Here is a 26,921-nt window from a genome sequence, read left to right on the forward strand (position 1 = left end):
CTTTAAGACTTTAAGCCTTTAAGTCTTTTAGTCTGTGAGTCTTTAAGTCGTTAAATCTTTGAGTCTTTGAGTCTGTGAAGCTCCCAACACGGCGAACACAATGACCATCAGTCTGTGACTCGGATGTAAACAGGAAGTGAACCAGGGATTAAATGATGAAATAACCACGCAGAGAGAGAGGAGGGTCAGCGTTGATGTTTTATAGAAAAGAAACCAAACGGTGAAGACAGGAAACAACCGAGGAGGAGGAGGAGGAGGAGGAGGAGCAGCGGAGAGACTCGCTTCACTCGTCTACGTTTGTGCTGGAGGTGGAAAACCAAAGAAAGAAAGACGACGTCTCGTGAGCAGCGCCCCCGCCTGGTGAGTGACGGTATAACGTGTCTTAAATGTCTTGCATGTCCCGCTGTGGACACGACGTCCATCACGTCTCCTTCACGAGAGAATTAAACTTTATTATTATTATCTAGAGCCATAGAGAGGGTTTCTATCCGAGATAGGTGTGGTTTTTTTTAAGGTAGTATTTTCCATTCATACTCTTTTTGTCTTTTTGACGTGTAACACATGATGCGTGGCGAGGTACGTGTTGACTTTTAAGGACGTTTATTTCCCACGTGTTTTTTCTATCGTCGAGGTTACGTAACGCTCGGAACAAAACTCAAGATGGCCGCCGGGTCTCGGTTCCAGAACCATGAGGTACTGGTCCAGACGGTCCTGTCCCACAACGGGAGGGTAAAGGGTTAAATGATGTGAAGAGATGGTGGAATAACTGAAGAGGTCGAGGAGGAACAGGAGCGATGAGCAAGGCAGCAAACACACTTCAGTGTATTGATGACGCAACCTATACCTGGAGGCCGGGTTGCATTACAAAGGGTTAAAACTGCTCTTAAAGATACAGTGTCTCTTTTCCTAATTGATCCTCAAATAATTAAAGCAGTTTATATATGTTCACCCCCCCCCCCCCCTTCTTGTGTACAGATTGTAAAGCCCACTGAGGCTAATTTGTGATATTAGGCTATATCAAATAAACTGAATTTAATATTTGTCACCCTCCCTTACGGGATGCCGTACGCTGTGTGTCACACATTTTAAACATTTTTTGGGATTAATTGCTCAAGCATGATGTCATCAACATGTGTGACCCCTGCTCAGTGTTGGAGAAGACAAATAACAACAACAAAAAGGATTGTTTTCTCCAGAGAAGTGATTTACAACCAGCGGGTAAAGAACTGTGGGAACATGTCCGATCTCACTTAATCGGTCCCAAAATATATATTATTTAGTCGTCGAATAATAATTTATTTAATTGAGAGCGTCTGAGCCTGTAATATCGCGTCTGGCGTATTATTAAATACTCTTTCGTGCCAGTAGGGGGCGGTAGGGAGCGCGGAAATGACTTGAACATTTAAGGTAGCTCTGGTGGAGAACGGAGAAGGAGAAATAGAAAAAAAATAGAAAAATGCAGACTCTGAAATGAGATTTTTAAAATCGTTTTGGAGTTGGCGTGCTACGGGGAAATAATGTGCCGCGATAAATAAAAAAAAAGGTTGAAAAACACTCCTGGCGGAGAGGTCGTCCTAAAAGCTTCTGCACGGCGTCTCAGGGGCGACACGTGAAGAACATCCGTGTGAAAAACAACTCCATCTGATCCTGCTGTGTGTGTGTGTGTGTGTGTGCGTGTGCTTGGCGTTTATTAATATTCTCAAAGTTATATATATATATATATATATATAAACATAAGCCGTATAACAGAATGTACGCCATGGCCAGATGACAATCTGTGATCCACGCTTCTTCTCTATAGCTCTCTATAGACGTATAGATATATATTTATTTGTATTATATATATATAATTTATAATAAAAAAAAGATTTTGATCTTAATTACAAGTATAGTGGCATTTTTCTTTTTATATTCATTATTGCAATGAATTTGTTCTCTAAGATGATTTCGAAAAGAGACGGTGGGTTTGTATGTTTCGCTACTTGCTTATTTACAACTGGTTTTTTTGATTTAATTTTTGTAGAAAGCAAGCTTTTCTTTATATGGAACCACTGGAGGAAAAAAAAAAGCCGGAGGATCTCAAACGACGACCATTAGAGTCGTGACCTTCAGAGGAATATTACATAATACTTATAGTTGAAGTCAAATGAAGCGCTTCACTTCTCTTTCATTTCACTTTTCTATCGCTCTTTTTGAATTTATTATCCAAGGAGGCAGAATTAGATCCAAGGTCTCACACACACACACACACACACACACACACACACACACACACACACACACACACACACACACACACACACACACACACACACACACACACACACACACACACACACAGGTCGAGCAGCACTCCATGAGGTCATCATTTGAGATCTTCCCATCTTTTAATTCCTTCCATCACTGAATATACAGTTTTTAAAACTTTTGCCAACTCTTAAAAAAAAAAAAGAGCTAATCATCAATTTGCTATTTATCATTTCTACCGTCATGATGACGCTTCTGATGAAGGACTCTTCTTCTTCTTCTTTTTTTAATATACTACTGTTTATTTATTCTTTTACAAACCCCTGTGTGAAATCTGAATGGATCAGCCACACACACACGCGCATGTGTGTGTGTGTGTTTCGAGGTTACTTCTGTTCTATATTGGCTGATTTTCTCGCCCGGTTCGTCCGGAGGAGAGAGAATCTTCTCGTATGCGTCGAGTAACAAAGCATTTCATTCAATCGGAACAGTCTTAATGGCAAAAGGAGAGAATTTGCACAGTCCAAAAAAAAAACGCTCACGTTTTACAGTTTTCTGGTCTTCTAAGGGTGAGATAGTACCTGGCATGACGATGAAGATGATGATGATGAAGACACTGCGTGTCGTCTTCGTAAGGCGTTGGCCAACATTGTCCTACGAAGACAGAGCAGGAACACAGTCTGGATGTCTTTTACTTCTTTCTTTTAAACGTTCATCATCATCATCATCATCAGTGTTTTTCAGTCATTGTTCACAGCTCATAGTTCATTTCATGTAAAGTCTGTACTGGCTTCCCCCCCCCCCCCCCCCCCACAGTCAGGTATTGTCGATATCAGGATGGAGGATGGGGTCCAACCCCCCAAAAAAGAGATCAAAGTTTCTGCAGACAAGCGATCGTCCCGTTGTCTGTAGTTTTTTTGTAGTTTTCCTCTTATCTCTCGTAAAAGAAGTCGATGGAAAGTGAAACGATGCTGCGCCCGTGTGTGTGTACTCAGGTGAGTGCTTGTATATATATATATATTTATGACGATGGTAGGTGTGTGATTGTTTGTTTGTTTGTTTGTGTCCTCGTCCCTCGTGTGTCGGAGTGTCTTTAAGGCACGGAAGGTGTTTTTGGTTTTCAGGGCGGGCCGGAGGAGACCACGGCGAGGCCGGGGTGTCGGAGGGAGGCGCGGCCGGCGTGCGCGGCCTTGGGGCAGTCCGGCGTCGGGACGCGGCCGTTCTCCCCCACGCTGCCCGTGATGGACAGACGGGCCTTGTTCCGCATGGCTTCGGAAAAAGACAGCTGGAGGAGGAAGAGGAGGGTGGCGGCGTGGCGACGAGGAAGAAGAGAGAGCGGAGATTTAGTTTGGGGGAGAAAACAATCGTACCGTCGGCTGGACTCTGTTGGGAAACCCTCACGTCCAATCACGAGCCGGCGTCGGCCCGTCGGAAGGTAAGCCTGGCCAATCGGGACGTGCATCCCCGTAAACACAACAACCCCCACCCGACAACGCCGGAGCAACTTTTCTATAACTTTTCTATTACTTTGATAACTTTTCTACGAATTTTCGATAACTTTTCTGCAACTTTTCTATAACTTTTCTACGACTTTTCCATAACTTTTCTACCATTTTAAAATAACTTTTCTATGATTTTTCTATGACTTTTCTAAAACTTTTCTATAATTTCCCTAACTTTTCTACGACTTTTCTACGACTTTTCTATAACTTTTCTATAATTTTCCTAACCTTTCTATAACTTTTCTACGACTTTTCTATGACTTTTTAATAACTTTTCTATCACTTTTCTGTCTTTTTTAAAGAACTTTTCAATATGATTTTTTATGACTTCTAAAACTTTTCTATGACTTTTCTATACATTTTCTTTAACTTTTCTATGTCTTTTCCAATATATATATATATATATATATATATATACACATTCTGTAGCGCTACGCACGTTTTCGGGGATGCACGTCCTAATTGGCCGGCAACCAAATTTTAGTTGACATATTTGTGATTGCGATTGAAGGAGAGTGTTACCTTCAGAGTCCAGTAGAGAGGGCAGTGAGTTAGAACAACTGTTCAACAACAACAAACTTTCATAAAGACAGAAGTTTCTATAAAAACACAAAGCACAAACAACGGCTACATGCACGGAACACACACGGAACACACACGGAACACACACTGAACACACGGCTACGCAACAGGAAGGTGGCAGGGTGCAATCACACACAGTCAAAGGTTCTGGGTACCTTTTGCTAGTTGCTTTCAGGTCTATTTCGGTTGCTGTAAGACTCACATTATAAGGTTCCTTTGTAATAATTGTCACTCTGCCAGGTTAAAGAAGTAAGTCATTCATTAAATAGAGTTACAGAAATGTTTTATGGACCAGGTCACCTAAAAGCATTATCTATCATTTACCTAAGAGGTTCTGGGTACCTTTTGCTTTGCATTCAGGTCTATTTCGGTTGCTGTAAGACTCACATTATAAGATTCCTTTGTAGTTATTGTCACACTGCCAAGTAAAAGTCATTCTATAAATTGAGTTACCAATACATTTTGTATGGAATAGGTCACCCAAAAACAACATATATCGTTTACCTAAGAGGTTCTGGGTACCTTTTGCTAGTTGCTTTGAGGTCTCTTTCGGTTGCTGTAAGACTCACATTATAAGGTTCCTTTGTAGTAATTCTCACACTGCCAGGTTAAAAAAGTAAGTCATTCATTAAATAGAGAGTTTCAGAATTTTTTAAAATGGAATATGTCACCTAAAAACATTATATATTGTGCACAAAATGTGTAATGTTGTAGAAAAAACACCCCTAAGAGGTGAGTGCTGAACATATTTTGTATTTTCTTGGGTGAACTCATCTTTTCAGGTATTTTTTAAAGCAGAATTCACCATCTGCTGCTTTAATAGCATTCCTAGATGTTCTGGGTGCCCTTATTTGTTAGAATGCCTGTGACTTCATCAGTGAGTGCACCCCAGACCTCACGCCGCCAGCGCCGCAGCATCACGGTCCAACGGGAGGCGATGTAAAAACAGGCACGGCCGACACACATGTACAGGCGGGTGGATCGGGGTCGTTTAGACATCTGCATTGCAAAAGGTGACGGTGCACTTCTGGGTTTCTCTTCAAGGGAACATTCCAGTGAGGATTTGGGAAGGTGAGGACTTTGGGAAGAAGACAAAAGGTTTCAGATTGATAGAGAGGGAGCGCTCAGAGTCCCGTCAGACAGACAGGCTGCTCTGTGATGAGTCACATCTCGTGTCTCACACCTCGCTGGGCAGCTTTGGAGAACATGCATGGGGGGAAGTGGGTGGAGCTTATCAACATGTGTCCACAGAGCTCTGCAGCTAGAGACAGACGGATGTCTCGGCTAAGACATTCATCATCATCTGCTTTTAATCAGCGGTGCCTTCCTGACGTACGGCTCAAATAAAAACCACAGAAGAAGAACGTGTAAGAGAGGCTCTAAGGACACATTCAAGGTACCTAGGAATATTTAGTCCTAAACTATCCGTGAATGGAGGTTGAAGGATGGAAGATGGAGGAAGAAGAGGAGGTGGAGGAGGCAGCAGGATGATGGAGGATGGAGGGTGGAAGTTGGAGGATGGAGGCTGGAGGCTGAAGGATGGAGGGTGGAGGATGGGAAAGGAAGAGGAGGAGGTGGAGGAGGCAGCAGGAGGATGATGGATGGGAAAGGAGGAAGGAAGAGGAGGAGGTGGATGTTTGTCTCGATTAAAAACCAAAGAAGAAGAACGCGTCAGAGAGCGTCTAGAACTCCTTCACGGTCCGGGTGTTTAGTCCCAATCTCTCCGTGAGAACCGTAAACTTCATTTAAACTCATCTGTGCCGGATAATAATCAATATTGAACCGTCATCATCTCTGCTTCTTGGTTATTGATCATCTGATAATCAGATACGACCTCATGAGGCCTCTGGAACGGTTGCTAAGCAGATCGTTAAATCAGGTCCGGTGTTTCCTCTTTCAGGGAATCTCTCTCCTCCGTCTATAACCACGACGGTGTTCCTCCGTCACCGAGCAGCCGCTCCGTATGAAGTGCTTCATCAGTTACTCCATCAGCTCTGAGTCACCGGGCGGATCGGAAGTGTTCACGGCCGGAAAATAAGTCAGTCTCCGACAGGGACGCACGACTCCGGTTTATGGACGACCAATTAAAGGGCCAGCGCATGAATAGAGTTCACTGTTAAGGAGGATTAAACTGTCGGTACCGAGGACGTTTTTTGTGTTTTTAAAACTAGATTTCTGTTTATACGCTTAATGTTTCTATTCATGTCGGATTAACATCTGAAATAAAACACTTGATTTAGGAGTCATTCATGAGCTCCTAGAAGTCAGGATTAGCAGTTTCCACAAAAGGGACTTTTCTATAACTATTCTATAACTTTTCTACGACCTTTCTACCACTTTTCTACGACCTCTATACGATGTTTCCATGACTTTTTTTTACGACTTTCCCCATAAGGAATTGGCTTATAATCGGTATATTAGATGGGATTCAGGAATTTAAAGAATTCAAAGAATTTAATGAATTTAAAGAATTTAAAGAACGTAGAATCACTAAACAACATGGCGGCTGCAGGTTGACTATCATATGGACGCAATTTAAAACCTCTTCTATTCCATGTATTCCCATAATAAAACACGTTTACTAGATTATACACGTTAAGCTGAATGGACAAGATCAGATCAGCATTTAAAGGGAATATTTTAAACTCGGCTCCAGCTGTTAAAAGTGTATTTTTTAACCCCTAAATTAGTTTAAATCGGCTCAGCGTGAACAGCTTTTAAAAGTTGTTTGCGGTCCGACTCGTCTCGTTATTAAAAGCTCGCCAGACGAGGCATAAAAAACAACTTAATGGTGTTATTTTTCTGAATTCCTGAAATATCTATCACGTAATGGCTGAACAAGTTATATTCAGACGGTAATTAGTGATAATGGATGCCCACGCGCTCGCCAATTAATTCGTAGCTGGAAGCGTTCGCCGACTTTAACGAGGAGCATCACAGCGAACGCGAAGTGTTCATGACTCCACCTAGAACACCACTTCATCTTCTTAATTGTGAAGATTTCCTGCTTTTATTGACTTATAATAATGATAGTGCATTGAATAATAATTCGTTTCATTATTACTTGGGTTAACAATTGGTAGATACTAGGGCTGTGAAATGATTAAAATTTTTAATCGGGTTAATCACAGGTTTTTGTGGATTAATCATGATTAATCACATATTACCGATATTCTCGGTATATTTTGTGAGAACATAGAGATTTATGACAAAAGACGGATATATACATTTATACATTCTTCTATACAATGGTGCTGCAACTCAGCAGTTATTTAGCAGTTTTCTTCCATATGGAACATTAATACATCTTCATCCTAAACAGAATGTTTAACCCTCCTGTTACCTTTCGGGTCAATTTGACCCCATTCAATGTTTAATGTCGGTGTTCTTTGGGGTCAATTTGACCCCAGGCTGTTTTTCACTGTGTCAAACATATAAGAAATATCAACTTTTTTATTTATTTAAAGGGCTATTTAGGTTGTCAACAAACAAACATAAAGTACCTCACACTTAAACTTGGGAAGCAATATTAATTCTAATAATTTTCTGGAGGTTTTAATTGCTGGGGTCAAATTGACCCCGAGGGTAAAATATGTTCGTAAATGTAAAGGTAACAGGAGGGTTAAACAGAACATGTTTCTCTTGTTTGTCAACCATTAACTCCACCATGACACAATCTAAAGGCCTCTAGTCTTCCTCTAGCAGCTGCTGAGGCAAACTGACTGTGTGGGTTTTCTTCATGAACTGGGCCGTGATGAAAGGGACGGTGGGGACACCGCTGCAAAGCTGAAACCTCACCGGCCCGGACAAGTGACTTTTTTTTTGCTCGGTCCCGATGCGCGCGCACGGAGCTCTGTGGCGCGAGACGGAGATCGATAAGTGTTAACGCAACGCGAAGAGACAGAAATGACATGCTGCTGTGGAGATACGATCAACAACAGACGTTTAGTTTAATAAAAGAACAAAGACGTGCTCTAGAGAACATGTCAGGGGGCGGGCCAATCTCTTTAATGTCATGCGATCTACCGACACTACGCCGCGATCGACTGGCAGGTCGCGATCGACGTGTTGAGACCCTGATCTACAGGAAGTAGAAGTCGTAACAAGGTTTCCGGAGGTGAACCTGCGGAAGGATCATTACCGATGAACAGACCGTCTGCATGAGAGCGGACAGAGTTCAGATTGAAGTGGTGGATTGGAAGCTCATTTTGCAAGTGATTTTTTTTTCGTCCCGACGACCAACAACAGACGGATTGGAAGCTCATTCTGCGCATGCGTTAAATGCGTTAAAAAAACAAAAACTAGTTAAACCTGTAATTTAATTAAATGAGTTAACGCGTTATTTTTCACAGCACTAGTAGATACATTTTTTTGCTAGTTGCAGTAAACTCAACATGTACTTTAGTCCCCGAGGGTGGAGTTGTGCGTCCCTTCTCCGCCATTATTTTTGTTAAATATTAAAGTAAAATTACAATGCAGGTGCCTAATCAAGAGCCACCATCATCATCATCATCATCATCTGCAGCCAAAGACGATGGAACCAAATCTGTAGTGACACACAAATCGAAAAAAATGCGCAAGAATGGGTAAAAAATGAGAGAAAAAAATGGAAGAAATTAAATTTAAATTAAAAAATAATCATATTAGGCCAATAAAAATAAATAAAAAAAACAGCCAAAAGTTTTAACGACACATGAAAGCAGCGACATTGGTTCCACAATGCTTGACCACATCCTCGGCGCCACATGGAGAACGACAGTAAACTACAGCACCACGATCAACACCACCATCACCCCGCCTCCACGGGAGCCTCTAAGTCCTACCCCTATATCTTGACCCCCTCGGAGCCGTACACGTTGTACCCCTCCCTATAAGTGGCTAGATTCTGGGTGCTGGGGCAGTGGGGGGGGCTAAGGTCCACCTTCATGCGCTTGGCTTCGGCCCGCGACTTGTAGCAGAACTCCACCAGCGCCACCAGCATGGCGAGGCCCAGGCCGCCCACCAGGATGTAGAAGACCCCCGCCACGTTGGACAGGCTCAGGGCCTGGGACGACTTGTCCTGGAGAGAGGGCAGCGGGGGGTGGAGAGGGTGGAGGAGAGAGGGTGGAGGATGGGAAAGGAGAAAGGAAGAGGAAGAAGGTGGGAGGAGGATGGAGGATAGAAAAGGAAAAAGGAAGAAGAGGGTGGAGGGCAGGAGAGGAAGAGGAGGTGGAGGAGGTAGCAGGAGGATGGAGGGTGGAGGATGGAGGATAGGAAAGCAAAATATAAGAGGAAGAGGGTGGGAGGAGGATGGAGGATAGAAAAGGAAAAAGGAAGAAGAGGAGGAGGATGGAGGGTGGAGGATAGGAAAGGAAAAATGGGAGGATGGAGGGTGGAGGATAGGAAAGGAAAAATGAGAGGTGGTGGTGGAGGAGGCAGCAGGAGGATGGAGGATGGGAAAGGAAAATAGAAGAGGAAGAGGGTGGGAGGAGGATGGAGGATTGAAAAGGAAAAAGGAAGAAGAGGAGGAGGATGGAGGATGCAGCAGGAGGATGGAGGGTGGAGGATGGAGAATGGGAAAGGTAAAAGGAAGAGGAGGTGGAGGAGGTAGCAGGAGGATGGAGGGTGGGAGAGGAAGAGGAGAAGGTGGAGAGGGTAGCAGGAGTATGGAGTATCGAAGAGGAAGAGGAGGAGGTGGAAGTGGAGGAGGCAGCAGGAGGATGGAGGAAGAGGGAGGTGAGGTGGAGGAGGGGTGTGTGTGGGACAACAGGTGGAGGAGGAAGCAGACAGAAGCAGTAGAAACAGAGTTAGATACAGAAATGGAGACGTTCACAGAAAGAGAAGTTCAACGTTTCTAAATGTTGTAAAACTGCGTAACGAGTTCAACACGTTTACGTTCTACTGACTACGAGTTCTACGTTACGACTATCACCACACACGACTACATGCTACACGTCTGCAACACAATGTAACTACACAATGTTTAGAATGTATAGAGATATAAAAGCAGCTTCAATAAACATTTCAATCAGGTGAAGAACTTTAATCTGAGCGCTGATGATGTCACTAAAGTTTTAATGAATTAAAAAACTTCAATAGTCTAAACATCTAGTGAGAAGCTCCAATAATCTATATTATAAAACATATTTATATTTTTTTTACTGAAACTAAACTAACAATTTTCAACTGGTATACATATATATATATATTTATATATATAAATATATGTATATATATGTATAAATATAAATATATGTTTCATATATATAAGTATATAAATATATATAAATATATATCCAAATAAATATATATATATATATAAATGTATATGTTTAAATATATATAAATGTATATGTATATATGTATAAATTTATATATTTATGTAGATATATTTGTATATATAAGTTTATTAATATATATATATATATAAAAGTAAATAAATATAAATATATATTTATATATATATATAAATACATATATATAGCAACACTACATGTTACAGGTCCATACCCTCTGAAACAAACTGCATAATTTGGGTCTAAATATTTTTTTGGGGCGTATGGAAGTTGTTGATTACTACTCTACTTAAACATATTTCATTATTAATTCAGTATTAATTTATTATTGATTATACAGTATGTTAAATTGCTAATAAAATGTAATGCTTGTCTGTTCAACTGTGTACCGAAGTCTTTAATACACTAATAATTAATTTTCATAAATTACTAAATATGTGTGGACATTTAAAACCTTGCCCTTTAATTGACTTACATTTATAATTAGCACCAAGAATAACAAGAATACTTTCACAAAACTACAGAGGATTTTATCTAAAAGAAATATGGACCTGTAAAATGAAGCATTACCACACTCCAATAAATAAATAAATAAATATTATTTAAGCTTAAACATTAATGCAAAATAGTGACACGTTGCTAAAACTAATCTAATTCATCTACTAATACAAATTAATGATCAAAATAATATTCTTATCCGAAAAAAATGGGCTAGTGTGTGATTTCTTTTTTTAAAGTGAAAATTTGCCGATAATCCAAATTGACATACAATTACAGTTATTCTGATGCATATTTAGTTAAATGTGGTTCAGCATCAAAACTAGAGGTTGTAAAAAGTTGTGGAGCACATTCAAGATATGTTTCAGGCTAATTGCATATTATATTCCATATTTAATACTTGTATAAAGTAATCTGGAGCGTATTGGGGATGCTTCCGGCTCGCAGCGTGACACTGACCTTACTTCCAGAGTCCTTGGGTCCACACTCTCCCTTGTCATACCACCATTTGTTTTTCAGTTTGTCTAAGACTCCTGCTTCGCTCAGTTTCAATACTGCGAGGTTTACCGGGGTTCTTCGCGTGTAAAAATAACATAAATAACATCATAGGTCATGTTATTTTATGCTATTAGGATATATTTCACATTAGCATTTGCACATTGAAAGAAAAAGAAAAAAAGCACATCGAAAGAAAAACACACACATCATGGAGCGACCGAGGACGGATCCCACTGAGTACATGTGTGTAGGCTCGTTGAGGAGGGGGAGGGGCCTGGGGGGGAGGAGCTAAGGGCGGAGCTACAGACATATGAGTGGGACCCACCTTTGTCGCCACAGGTAACACACCCATGCTGCCCCGGCCGACGCTACGCACGGAGCCGGAGGGCAATGCCGAGAAGTCAGGACTGCTGGCGTCAGGCCAGCTCTGAGCCAGCGCCGGGAGAGAGAGGCGATGACGTCATCGACTCTGCAGCCGCGAAGCGCCAGAGGGAAGCTCCTGTTACGGAGAGGATCTTTTCTGGTCGCGCTCATATGACACTTTGCCCACTTTGGCAAAGAACCCTCGAAACCAGGGTTCTCTAAAGAACCAATTCTTTAAAGAGTTCTTCAAAGAACCTATAAAGGTGTCTCAAAGAACCCAAAAAATGGTTCTTTAAGGCCCCATATTTGGTTCCACATAGAACCTTTCAAACCAGGGTTCTCTAAAGAACCATGTCCTTAAAGAGTTCTTCAAAGAACCTATAAAGGTGTCTCAAAGAACCTTCAAAAAATAGTTCTTTAAGGCCCCATATATGGTTCGACAAAGAACCTTTCAAACCAGGGTTCTCTACATAACCATTTCTTTAAAGAGTTCTTTAAAGAACCTATAAAGGTGTCTCAAAGAACCTACAAATAATGGTTGTTTAAGGAACCATTTCTGGTTACTCATAGAACCTTTTAAACCAGGGTTCTCTAGAGAACTATTTCCTCAAATAGTAACTTCAAAGAACCGATAAAGGTGTCCCAAAGAACCTTAAACCAGGGTTCTTTAAGGCACCATTTCCTTAAATACTTATTCAAAGAACATATAAAGGTGTCTCAAACTAAAACAGGGTTCTTCGTAGAACCAAAAAGCCTTTAAAAGAACCATTATTGTTCCGTGTGTATATTGTTGTTCAGTTCTTTAAATATCTGAACTCAGATCAGGTGAACGTTCTGCAGACAGACTTTATATCTCGTGCCAGCGGGTTTACATTTACACTCGTCCAATAAAAAACATCGTCAAAAATAAATCGCCACTGAAACTTTATCCGTTAAATATTAATGATTCATCCTCAAGTAACCCTGAGCCCAAAAGGAGCTGCACGCGGGTCTCGTTTCCCCCAGTCCGACATCCTCCATGTCGGGGTTCATCCCTCGTCTCCGTCCTCCCCCTGCTCTCCCCAGAGCCGCCACCGGGGGCGCCAACAGTTCTGCCTTGACAGTGATTGCGGTCGTTATCTCTCCACCTTAAAACTCTGTCCTTTCAGAGGGGCGTCGCCACACCCGTGCCGAGCACGTTAGGAAAACTACGTGTTACCATGGCGACGTGCGCTTGACATTCATCTCGGAACATTAACACATTTTTCCGCCGATTCGACATATTTCATTCATCTTTTAAAGAATGACGTCGCTTCTCTTTTGGTTCGGCCGAATGTCTTCATTTTTTTGGGAGTTTTTTTCCCTTATTTTCAGGGCTTAAGCTCAGGTGTTGTACCTGTGTCACTGCACCTTTAATATTAAAGAGAGGGTGCAGCTCCCCGACAGCGGGGGCGACATCGGGCCTATTTCTTCTTCAGGGTGTCACCGGGGGGAGATCATTTTTTATTTTTAGGGGTGTCACTTCTTTCCTCCTCCCTCCGTGCTGCTCGACTCTCGCCGGGGCAGATGCATGCGTCACACTCTCGGCGGGGGTGGGGGGGGGTGGGGGGGGACGGGTGGACCTACGTGCCCCCCTCCCGTCGCCCCCTAGTGGTGGCGTGGTCAGACAGAGAGGGCTAACCTTGGAATCCCCTCCCCCGCTGCCACATTCTCCTTTGTCATACCACCACTTGTTTTTCAATTTGTCCAACAGGCCCTGCTCGTTGAGCTTTAGCACGGCCAGGTTGACCGCATTTCTTTTGAGCAAACAAAAGAAACAAACAAAAACAAAAAGGGAGGGACAGATTAAGATCGTTTCGGTCAGAGGAGGTTTGGAGGGACAGAAGAGGACAAAGATGGACGTGGAACCACAGCCGGGAGGGAGGGACGGGAAAGATAAGGAGAGGGAGCAGAAGAGGGGGATGATTAGAGGGGTGCAGGGGACACAGGAGGGCTAGGGGGGGGGGAGGGGGGAGGGTTACCCCAGGCAACGGCTTTCTCTTCGATTCTCTACTTCCAAAAAATGGTTTTATTGAACGTCTTTTTTCTGGTACTAAGACTGGACGGTTGTAATATTCAGCGTGTTCACCGGCTCTCTGCAGCCTGCTGGTGGCGCTCTTGTGCCCTCCTCATGCTCTGCTGCCTTACTGCTACTGTGTGTGTGTGTTTATGCTACTTCACAGTTATTCTCATAAGCAATATTTTATATATATATAACAATATATATATAACAATATATATATATAACAATATATATATATATAGAAAAGAAGAAGAGACATGTCAAATATAGCCTTTTATATGTATATATATATTTATATATTTATATATATATATATTTATATATAAATATGTATTGATATATTGATATATATATATACATATATATATATAAATAAATATATATATACCTAAATATATATATAAATATATTTATATATATATATATTTATATATATATATGTTTTTGTGTGTTAGTAGACTGCAGGTAAGAGCCGGCTTGAGACTGAAAGAGAACAATGCAGTCCGTCTGTGGGTTCATCCCTCTTAATGAAGAGTCAAGAGATTGAGAGAGAGAGAGAGAGACGGCGTTTTCTGGGGTCTAATCTACAAACCATGAGCTCATCAACGTAAGAGGGAAGCAGACAGTTCAAACATCTTGTTTCAGGTCATGACGTAACAATAAGCACGAGCAGCTGACACCGCCCCGGCGTCAGAGTCCCGGATGACCTCATCGAGGTCAGAGGGACTCTGTGCGTCGGGGTCACCGAGAGGAGAGGCAGGCTCACCTGACGTGCACGCCCTCCTGCCACGTGCGCACCTGTCGCCTCATCCGCCGACCGGGAGAAGCCAGAGACAACCGTGGATAGTCCCGGAAATGTGTTCTGGGAGGGGGCGGGGCTTAACAAAAAAGGGGGGTCTATCCACAACGCTGTCTGTCACTTTTCCCTCATGAACGGGAATAAAAAAATTAGAATTTTGCGTAAATGACAAAGAAAAAACTACGGTGACCGGAGCGTGTCACGGGGGAAAGTTACAGTTTTTTTTTTTTTTGGACTTCTGGAATCTGGAATGCCGACAGAGAGAGAGATGGAGGGAGAGAAGAGAGAGCAAGAGGTCTGCAGAGCTCTGATAGTTTCCCATCGGCAGTCACGTGTAAAACATCGTGAAGACAACGTCTCTCCGATCCGTCGCACAGACACCTGGAACATGAACTGCGTAACGAGAGAATACCTGAGTGTCGTGAGCCGGAGTGGTTGTGTCTTATTTTGAAGGCCCTGTTTCTCGTGTTTCTCTGTTCCTCTGCACTTCCTGTCCCTGTGATGGTCTACCCTGTTCCTGATTGGTTCCTCCTGTGTGATTGCAGACCCCGCCCTCATTGTGTCCACCTGTAACTATAACTTTTCTACGACTTTTCTATAACTTTTCTTTAACTTTTCTATGACTTTTCCAAAACTTTTCCAAAACTTTTAAAAAAAAGTCGTAGAAAAGTCATAGAAAAGTTATAAAAAAGTCGTAGAAAAGTTATAGAAAAGTTTTGGAAAAGTCGTAGAAAAGTCATAGAAAAGTCGTAGAAAAGTCATAGAAAAGTTATAGAAAAGTTTTAGAAAAGTCGTAGAAAAGTCGCAGAAAAGTTTTAGTTACAGGTGGAAACAATGAGGGCGGATCTGCAATCACACAGGAGGAACCAATCAGGAACAGGGCAGACCATCACAGGGACAGGAAGTGCAGAGGAACAGAGGACACGAGAGACTGGGCCTTCAAAATAAGACACAAACACTCTGGCTCACGACACTCAGGTCAACCCAGTGTGACTGTGAAGGTTAAACAAAATGTCTGTTGAGGGGAAGTCTCAACAAAAAGGACAAACTTTACAACTTAAACTCACTTCCTCTGAATCTCCTCCCGCCGTCGCTCTGCTGGTGACTTCTGGGTTTATTTGAGCGTTATCCAATCACCATCCATGAACAATTTGAAGAACTATTCTTCTGTTCTCAGTATTTTCGGATGTGGGATCCTGCATTGTGTTTAGTGTCTAGTCCCCCCCTATTGGCCACGCCCCTCTACTTCCTATTTTCCAGGCCCCTCTACTTCCTGTTTTTTGTCTATAAATTTCCCCCTTGGAAGCTTTTGGATGTGGTGGCAGTCGTTTGAGGTTCTGCCCCTCCTTGCAGTCATTCAGAGTGAATACATATCTCCTATAATCATCATCATCATCATCATCATCATCATCATCATCATCATCATCACCATCATTGAGGATGAAAGGAACAAAGAGACGGCGGACACATGGACACAGTTACCTGTACGGTGGCCCTGTGGAGGAACAGAGTGGTTGAAGGGAGGATGAATGGATGGAGGGATGAGAGGGATGGAGGACAAACAGGAAATGGAGTTAAAGGGCCCTAAATCAACAAAGAGGTGGCAGGAAGAAAAGTGAGGAAGAGCACGGGACGGACAACGGAAAAAGTGTAGCGTTGCGTTCACACCGAAAGAGTTGGGAACATTCTCATTCACGACTCAGAGGGGGCGGGGCTTAGAGGGGGCGGGGCTTATCTCTGTGGCTTGACTCCGTGGAAACAGTTATCAGAAGAAGAACTAACCACTAGTTCTGCTTCATACTTGTTGAAGACATCTAACACCCTCGTGTTTGGGTTCATAACATTAATATATATAAATATATATATTGTATATATATTTCTCTCTCTATTTATATATATATATATATATACTGTACGTACATATCTAAAAAATATATATAAATTAAATATATACATGTATATATATGTATATTTATATACATATATATGTATATATATTTATATACATATATATATCTATACATAAAAAAAAAAATATATATATATAGGGTTAGGGTTATTTATATATATATATATATATATATATATATATATATATATTTATACATGACATCACCCGTAGGCTCTCACAGCTCTGTGATGTCACCTCTAGTCTGAACGTCTCTTCAGCTCCACTAGAGCAGCAGTTAGGTGGAGGAGGAGCAGCTCAACGCTGATTGGCTTTCGCAACTCGTCGTTGGGTGACTTTTTTGAAGTTTAAATATTTTTACTTGAGGCGAAAGAGGCAAACATTTGCGTCTATCGCAACTTTGCTCATGGGTTCTACTCGCGTGGAAAATTCCCAACTCTATTACTGTGAACGCAGCTTCAAGAAATCAAGAAATGAAGCCAACAAAGAGAGGATGAAACACATAATCTGCATATTCAACAAACCCATTTCTATAAATATATCTATATATATCTCTGCTGCTGGGTGAAAACCTGTTTTTAATGATTACGAATTAGCACATTTAAAAAGTGAATTTAAATTCTTTCAATAGCCGAATACTGGTCGACTGTAACCGGATTCCTTATTGGTTGTTGTTGTGTTTTCACCCGACGGCAGGGACACGCTGACAGGTGAATGTAACGTATGAAGGGCACAGCAGGGTGGGTGGAATACCGCAGCAACAGGACGGCGGCGTCCTCCTACTGTTGCGCTACTCCACCCACCTTAACTGTGAGCCCTTCGGCGTGGCGATGCCGTATCCTTTGGAGTCCAGGTTCCCTCCGACCTTCATGGTGTCGCAGGGCTTGCGCTGCTCCGTGTACTCGTTCATGGTGGACTCCAGCAGGAAGGCGTACTTGCCCTTGGACTTGCGGACGCGGGCCACGCCCTCCGCGGTGGTTTTGGCGAACACGCTCGGCTCGGCCGACTTCATGAACGACCACATCTTCTCGTACACGGCGATTTTGGACCTCTGTGGTTTGTGGAGGAGAGAGAGAGAGAGATGTTAACAGGGGGAGAGAGAGAGAGAGAGATATTAACAGGAGAGAGAGAGAGAGATGTTAACAGGAGAGAGAGAGAGAGAGAGAGATGTTAACGGGAGAGAGAGAGAGAGAGAGAGATGTTAACGGGAGAGAGAGAGATGTTAACGGAGAGAGAGAGAGAGATGTTAACAGGAGAGAGAGAGAGAGATGTTAACGGGAGAGAGAGAGATGTTAACGGAGAGAGAGAGAGAGAGAGATGTTAATGGGAGAGAGAGAGAGATGTTAACGGAGAGAGAGAGAGAGATGTTAACAGGAGAGAGAGAGAGATGTTAACGGAGAGAGAGAGAGAGAGATGTTAACAGGAGAGAGAGAGAGAGATGTTAATGGGAGAGAGAGAGAGATGTTAACGGAGAGAGAGAGAGAGATGTTAACAGGAGAGAGAGAGATGTTAACAGGAGAGAGAGAGAGAGATGTTAACAGGAGAGAGAGAGAGATGTTAACGGGAGAGAGAGAGATGTTAACAGGAGAGAGAGAGAGAGAGATGTTAACAGGAGAGAGAGAGAGATGTTAACAGGAGAGAGAGAGATGTTAACAGGAGAGAGAGAGAGAGAGAGAGAGATGTTAACAGGAGAGAGAGAGAGAGAGAGAGAGAGATGTTAACAGGAGAGAGAGAGAGAGATGTTAACAGGAGAGAGAGAGAGAGAGAGATGTTAACAGGAGAGAGAGAGAGAGAGATGTTAACAGGAGAGAGAGAGAGAGAGATGTTAACAGGAGAGAGAGAGAGAGATGTTAACAGGAGAGAGAGAGAGAGATGTTAACAGGAGAGAGAGAGAGAGAGAGAGAGAGATGTTAACAGGAGAGAGAGAGAGAGATGTTAACAGGAGAGAGAGAGATGTTAACAGGAGAGAGAGAGAGATGTTAACAGGAGAGAGAGAGAGAGAGAGAGAGATGTTAACAGGAGAGAGAGAGATGTTAACAGGAGAGAGAGAGAGAGAGATGTTAACGGGAGAGAGAGATGTTAACAGGAGAGAGAGAGAGAGAGAGATGTTAACAGGAGAGAGAGAGAGAGAGAGATGTTAACGGGAGAGAGAGAGATGTTAACAGGAGAGAGAGAGAGATATGTTAACAGGAGAGAGAGAGAGAGAGAGATGTTAACAGGGGGAGAGAGAGATGTTAACGGGAGAGAGAGAGAGATGTTAACAGGGGGAGAGAGAGATGTTAACAGGAGAGAGAGAGATGTTAACAGGGGGAGAGAGAGATGTTAACGGGAGAGAGCGAGAGAGAGATGTTAACGGGAGAGAGAGAGAGATGTTAACAGGAGAGAGAGAGAGAGATGTTAACAGGAGAGAGAGATGTTAACGGGAGAGAGAGAGAGATGTTAACAGGGGGAGAGAGAGATGTTAACAGGAGAGAGAGAGAGAGAGATGTTAACAGGGGGAGAGAGAGATGTTAACGGGAGAGAGAGATGTTAACGGGAGAGAGAGAGAGAGATGTTAACAGGGGGAGAGAGAGAGATGTTAACAGGGGGAGAGAGAGAGATGTTAACAGGAGAGAGAGAGAGAGATGTTAACAGGGGGAGAGAGAGATGTTAACGGGAGAGAGAGAGAGAGAGAGATGTTAACGGGAGAGAGAGAGAGAGAGATGTTAACAGGGGGAGAGAGAGAGAGATGTTAACAGGAGAGAGAGAGAGAGATGTTAACGGGGAGAGAGAGAGAGATATTCAAAGTCCAGTGAGGATAAAAACTGCCGCGGTGGAGAGTTCACGGAGTCCAGAGGCCACACAGAGACATGAAGGTGCCACCGGGAACCAAAAACGGTTCTTCAGAGTGATGCCATGGAAGAACCATTTTTGGTTCCACAAAGAAAAGTTATTAAAAAAGTTATAGAAAAGTTTTTAAAGTCATAGAAAAGTTATGGAAAAGTATTTTTTTTTAAGTGGTAAAAAACGTTATGGAAAAGTTTTTTTTTAAGGTTGTAGAAAAGTTATAGAAAAGTTATAGAAAAGTTATAAAAAGTTATGGAAAAGTTATAGAAAATTATAAAAAAGTTCAGGAAAAGTTATAGAAAATAATTTTTTTAAGTCGTAGGAAAGTATTTTTTGAGTCGTAGAAAAGTTATGGAAAAGTTATAGAAAATTTATAGAAAAGTTATTAAAAAGTTATAGAAAAGTAATGCAAAGTTATATTAAAGTCGTAGAAAAGTATTTTTTTGAGTTGTAGAAAAGTTATGGAAACCATTGGTCAACATGTGTTTGAACCCCTCAAATGTGTATTAATCCGCCGCTGAAAATAGTCCCGGACAAATAAACAATTTACTCCGGATAAACATTTGTTTTTTTTAAATTGCAAAAACATGCATCCGGCAGTTTGAGTGGATTATGATTGATCCTTTAACAACATCAGCTGTGTGTCTTCATCGGGGAACAATGGACTCTGACAGACACACACCTGTTGACCTGTTGACCCTCAGAGGACAGGTCGTCCTCATGATGTCATACTTAGTCTCATGTCTCACGCGCTCCGTGTCTACAGGTAATATGTTTATATGGAGACGCAAATATGTTCCACATATGAACAGGATCCCTCTGACATGGAGCTCATTTGTATTGAAATCATCGATGGGCTTTTATTGTGAAGGAGGACTCCGTCTCCTCCAGCTTCCTGTCCTCTGGACCGTGAAGACGTGGACGGACACATTCCAAACGTCTCCCTCCAGCTTCGGCCTGACTTCACGACGTCGTCCAGCAGAGCGACGCAGTGGAGTGTATGAGTGTGTGTGTGTGTGAGTGTGTGTGTGTGAGTGTGTGTGAGTGTGTGTGTGTGTGTATGTGTGTGTGAGTGTGTGTGTGAGTGTGTGTGTGTGAGTGTGTGAGTGTGTGTGTGAGTGTGTGTGTGTGTGTGAGTGTGTGAGTGTGTGTGTGTGTGAGTGTGTGTGAGTGTGTGTGTGTGAGTGTGTGTGTGAGTGTGTGTGTGTGTGTGTGTGTGTGTGAGTGTGTGTGTGTGTGTGAGTGTGTGTGAGTGTGTGAGTGTGTGAGTGTGTGTGTGTGAGTGTGTGTGTGAGTGTGTGTGTGTGTGTGTGTGTGAGTGTGTGTGTGTGTGTGTGAGTGTGTGTGAGTGTGAGTGTGTGTGAGTGTGTGTGTGTGAGTGTGTGTGTGAGTGTGTGAGTGAGGTGTGAGTGTGTGTGTGTGTGAGTGTGTGAGTGTGTGTGTGTGTGTGTGAGTGTGTGTGTGTTTGTGTATGAGTGTGTGTGTGTGTGTGTGTATGAGTGTGTGTGTATGTGTGTGTGTGTGTGTTTGTGTGTGCAATCAAGAGTGAAAATAACGAGCAGAGGAGTCAAACTGTCGTCCTCCGTCCTGCTCCCCTCTTCTTCTCTTCTTCCTTTCCTGGTGATTAAACGATATTCTGTCGCTCTCTGCCGCAGAAACCAGCCCCGGGGGGGGGAGGGGGGGGGGAGTGAGTGTGTTACCGGTGCGTGACGGACACCTATCCCATAATAATGTCACTCACATCTACCGGGAGCAGAAGGCCCCCCTCGTCTCTCCATTACTCTCTCTCTCTCTCTCCCTCTCCCTCCGTTCTTTCTCTTATCATTTCTCAATCTGTTTTACCATCGTATAAAAAGAAAATAAGAATAAAGTCTCACACAGAATAATGAAGGTGCCACAGAAGAACCATTTATGGTTCCACAAAGAACCTTTCAGAACAGGGTTCTCTAGAGAACACTTTCCTTAAAGAGTTCTCCAAAGAACCTATAAAGGTGTCTCAAAGAATCTTCAACATGGTTCTTTAAGGCCCCATATCTGGTTCCACAAAGAACCTTTCAAACCAGGGTTCTCTAAAGAACCGCATGTCCTTAGAGAGTTCCACCTCCAGCCCTTTTATTATTATCCTTATTCCTCAAATGTCATCCCTCCATCCCTTATTTTGATATCCTGTTTTCTCTCTGGCCGGAGCAGACACGTGTGTGTGTGTGTTGTGCACTGTCTGTACTCAAAGCTGCCTGTGTGTGTGTGTGTGTGTGTGAGACAGTGATGATGATGATGATGATGCCGGCCTTGGAGCGATGGATGTGTGACTCCTCCCACATTCTTCACGGAGGAGTTAATGGACGCTGCGTGTCACCTTCAGGCGTCCATCCACACATCCATTCACGTGCACACGCGATTACACGTGTGGCACAATATGCATCACACACACACACAGACACACACACACACATCGACACACACATATACTCACACACACACAGACACACACACACACACATGGACACACACATACACTCACACACACACACACACACACACACATGGACACACACATCGAACACACACACACAGACACACACACACACATGGACACACACATGCACTCACACACACACACACACACACACACAGACACACACACACACATCGACACACACATACACTCACACACACACACAGACACACACACACACACACATGGACACACACATACACTCACACACACACATGGACACACACATACACTCACACACACACACAGACACACACACACACACGCACATGGACACACACATGCACTCACACACACACACACACACACAGACACACACACATACACACACACACACAATTAATGGCGGTGGCGGATCCCCCTCAGCTGTGTAGGAGTAAATTGCTTTTCCACCCTCCACAGATTTCAGGCCGCTCGTTATGTTGATGAAGCCGGAGAGCCGTCTCTACACACACACACACACACACACACACACACACACACACACACACACACACACACACACACACACACACACACACACACACACACACACACACACACACACACACACACACACACACACACACACACACACACACACACACACACACACACACACACACACACACACACACACACACGCCGGAGCACAAAGGCATAACTGTAAACTGGTAGATATATAAATAGAGAGACAATGCCTGAGCACACACACTTCTCCGAGCGTGACGGAGCAGATTTGCTTTTTTTGTGTTTTGTCCACGTCGGCAGAAAATAAGAAAAAATTTGTCTCTGCGTCGTGTGTGTGTGTGTGTGTGTGTGTGTGCGTGTGTGCGTGTGTGTTTATGAGGACTCGTGTAATTACAATTCACATCTGTGAGTGGGGTTCCTGGGTGGAGCCACTAGGGGGGGTTCCTCGGGGCCGCTCCACTCGGCTGTAATCTTCCCGGTAACAGCTCCCGCCGGGCGCTTCTTCTCTTTATTGTTTAACGTGATGAAAACTGATGTGAGCGTCGCTTCATTTGACGAGTCGGGAAGAGACTCCATGCCTGAAGCTTCCTGCCTCCTTCCCATTGGCCCGACCCCCTTCCCATTAGTTCTGCTTCCTTACCATTGGCCCTGCTTCCTTCCCATTGGCCCAACCTCCTTCCCATTGGCCCTGCTTCCTTACCATTGGCCCAGCCTCCTTCCCATTGGCCCTGCTTCCTTACCATTGGCCCAGCCTCCTTCCCATTGGCCCAGCCTCCTTCCCATTGGCCCAGCCTCCTTCCCATTGACCCTGCATCCGTCCTATTAGTCCAGCCTCCTTCCCATTGGCCCAGCCTCCTTCTCATTGGTCCAGCCTCCTTCCCATTGGCCCTGCCTCCTTCTGTGCCTCCTGTCTCTCTGGCCCTAACTCTGTTCATCTGGTCACACAACATATATTGTTCATCTGGTCACATGACATCTATTGTTCATCTGGTCACATGACATCTATTGTTCATCTGGTCACATGACATCTATTGTTCATCTGGTCACATGACATCTATTGTTCATCTGGTCACATGACATCTATTGTTCATCTGGTCACATGACATCTATTGATCATCTGGTCACATGACATCTATTGTTCATCTAGTCACATGACATCTATTGTTCATCTGGTCACATGACATCTATTGATCATCTGGTGACATGACATCTATTGTTCATCTAGTCACATGACATCTATTGTTCATCTGGTCACATGACATCTATTGTTCATCTGGTCACATGACATCTAGTGTTCATCTGGTCACATGACATCTATTGTTCATCTGGTCACATGACATCTAGTGTTCATCTGGTCACATGACATCTATTGTTCATCTGGTCACATGACATCTAGTGTTCATCTGGTCACATGACATCTATTGTTCATCTAGTCACATGACATCTATTGTTCATCTGGTCATATGACATCTATTGTTCATCTGGTCACATGACATCTAGTGTTCATCTGGTCACATGACATCTATTGTTCATCTGGTCACATGACATCTATTGTTCATCTGGTCACATGACATCTATTGTTCATCTAGTCACATGACATCTATTGTTCATCTGGTCACATGACATCTATTGTTCATCTGGTCACATGACATCTATTGTTCATCTGGTCACATGACATCTATTGTTCATCTGGTCACATGACATCTATTGTTCATCTGTCCACATGACATCTATTGTTCATCTGGTTACATGACATCTATTGTTCATCTGGTCACATGACATCTATTGTTGATCTGGTCTCATGACATCTATTGTTCATCTGGTCACATGACATCTATTGTTCATCTGGTGATATGACATCTATTGTTCATCTGGTCACATGACATCTATTGTTCATCTGGTTACATGACATCTATTGTTCATCTGGTGACATGACATCTAGTGTTCATCTGGTCACATGACATCTATTGTTCATCTGTCCACATGACATCTATTGTTCATCTGGTCACATGACATCTATTCTTCTGTCCTCCTCTGTTCTCTCCTAAAGGGTTCTTCACCTTTATCCCCCTGAAATGGTGTTTCCATATTTCTTGGGAGTTGTTCCTGATCCGATGTGAGGTCAAAGGTCAAAGGTCAGGGATGTCGTACGTGTTCAGATGGCAAAGCCCTCTGAGGGGAGTTGTTCTATTTCAATGTTAAAGCGCTGCTCCAGAACCTTCAACGGCCACTAAGATCATGTCAGCGTCACTTCAAGACTGTCAGTTAAAGACCAAGTGAAAGTCATCCATCCATCCATCCCTCTATCCATCCATCCATCCATCCCTCTATCCATCATTCCATCCATCCCTCTATCCATCATTCCATCCATACCTCTATCCATCCTTCCGTCCATCCATCCATCCCTCTATCCATCCATCCATCCATCCCTCTATCCATCCATCCATCCATCCATCCATCCATCCTTTCATCCCTTTCCTCCCACCTGGAGGCTTGTCAATGGCCTTCCTCCGTCATTAACTCCCTCGTCTTCGTCCCAGCGTCTCCAGTCAGCGAGCGTCACGTCTCCGGCGTGAACGTGAAGACGTTTCCGTTAGTTTCTGACGCTCTCCTCCTCTTCCATCATCCCTTCGGTTCTCCCTCTTTCCCCTCGTTTACTCCCCCTTTCTGTCCTGCTGTACAATAAGTGAACACTAATGCATTACATATTGAGCGGGGGGGCAGAATGCTGCAGCGAGAACCGGAGAACGTCGTTCCTCCAGAGGGCGCGGGGCGCCATCTCATTTACATAATGGACATTTAGAACCGAATAAAGACCACGAGCAATATCTACCAATATGTACGTCCACTTCCTCAGAGCGCCCCCTGGAAACGTCTCACACAACAACGTTATGTTTAGTATCTCGCTCCAGAGGGAATCGTGTGGGCGAACAAGCCAGTTAAATACTTTCCCCCCAAAAACATATTTTCAATTTCTTTTTACACGTTTTCTATCTTTCAGTGTTTTTGCTCGTCTCTGCGTTTGATGACACGTTATTAGATTATATCTTGATGCATGTTTTTGCAAACAACAGAAATAGACTAAAAGCTGCACGGTGCTTTTAAACTGCTACAGTTGTATTTTATATTTACTTGTTCTAAATACTGTCATCTGCTTATTGTTCTTATTTTATTTTAATTCTTTATTGTTTTGCACTTTTCACAAATTCCAGATTCATAAATGATTCTGATTCTGATTTCTGGACCTTACATTCAAAGAATCTGAACCCAATAGAGTTCTGTGTGAAATCAGGTGTTTAGTACCGCACACAATAAAGGTTCTTAAAGGGTTCTTTAAAAGGCTTTGTGGTTCTATGAAGAACCATCACCTACTGGAGAACCATTTTGGAAATGGTGCCTTAAAGAACCAGATTGTTAGGGTTCTTTGAGACACATTTATAGGTTCTATGAAGAACTCTTTAAGGAAATGGTTCTTTAGAGAACCCTGGTTTAAAAGGTTATTTGTGGAACCAGATATGGGGCCTTAAAGAACCATGTTGTAAGGTTCTTTCAGACACATTTATAGGTTCTTTGAAGAACTCATTAAGGAAATGGTTCTTTAGAGAACCCTGGTTTGAAAGATTCTTTGAGGAACCATAAATGGTGCCTTAAAGAACCATTGTTTTAAAGTTCCTTGAGACACCTGCATAGGTTATTTGAAGAACTCTCTAAGGACATAGTTCTTTAAAGGTTTGAGAGGTTCTTTGAGGAACCATAAATGGTGCCTTATAGAACCCTGGTTTGAAAGTTTCTTTGAGGCACCATAAATGGTGCCTTAAAGAACCCTGGTTTGAAAGGTTCTTCGTGGAACCATAAATGGTTCTTCTATGGCATCACTCTGAAGAACCATGCTGGTTCCAGATGGACCTTCATGGTTCTGCGTGTGGTTCTAACATCAACATTGAGACCTTCGTCTTTTGATCTCCGTCTCAAGGAGACCTCACTCGGTTCCTCTGGAGGACTACAGGCAGAACCCTCACCCTGAAGAACTCCTTGGTGGAACCCGAGTCCAGCGTCCCGTAGGCGATCTCCGTCTGCTTGGCCAGGTCCTCGGCGCTCTCGATGGGCGACACCATGCGCTCCACCGTGAGGAAGGCCGCCAGGTTAGCCGTGTAGGACGAGATGATGATGAGGGTGAAGAACCACCAGACCCCGCCCACGATGCGGCCCGACAGGGAGCTGGGGGGGGGGGGGGGGGGGTTAAACAGGAGGTATTAAACAAGAGGAGGGAAGGAGGGATGAAGAGGAGGAAAAAGTGTTAGAAATGAGGAGAGACAGAGGGATGAGAGTGAGAGAGAGAGATGAGAAAGAGAGAGAGAGAGAAGGGAGAATGTTCTCATGGTGCACACAGCAACATCAATTATCCGCTTTTAGGAA

At 43.2% G+C, this 26,921-nt stretch overlaps 1 protein-coding gene across 1 annotated transcript in view; it reads right to left on the minus strand.

Moving 5' to 3' along the window:
• Positions 1–3,030: 3,030 nt before the first annotated feature.
• The window catches only part of gria4a (glutamate receptor, ionotropic, AMPA 4a), a 102,380-nt gene continuing 78,489 nt past the window's right edge, over positions 3,031–26,921 (minus strand). The window contains exons 14-18 of the mRNA XM_056441687.1: positions 26,525–26,723; positions 17,518–17,765; positions 11,564–11,678; positions 9,253–9,390; positions 3,031–3,532 (exon numbers count right to left, since the gene is read on the minus strand). Coding sequence (XP_056297662.1) covers positions 3,368–3,532; positions 9,253–9,390; positions 11,564–11,678; positions 17,518–17,765; positions 26,525–26,723 — 865 coding nt within the window. The 3' untranslated portion in view covers positions 3,031–3,367. The remainder of the gene's footprint in view (positions 3,533–9,252; positions 9,391–11,563; positions 11,679–17,517; positions 17,766–26,524; positions 26,724–26,921) is intronic.

This window comes from Pseudoliparis swirei, chromosome 20, assembly GCF_029220125.1.
Source record: "Pseudoliparis swirei isolate HS2019 ecotype Mariana Trench chromosome 20, NWPU_hadal_v1, whole genome shotgun sequence".
NCBI lineage: Eukaryota > Metazoa > Chordata > Actinopteri > Perciformes > Liparidae > Pseudoliparis > Pseudoliparis swirei.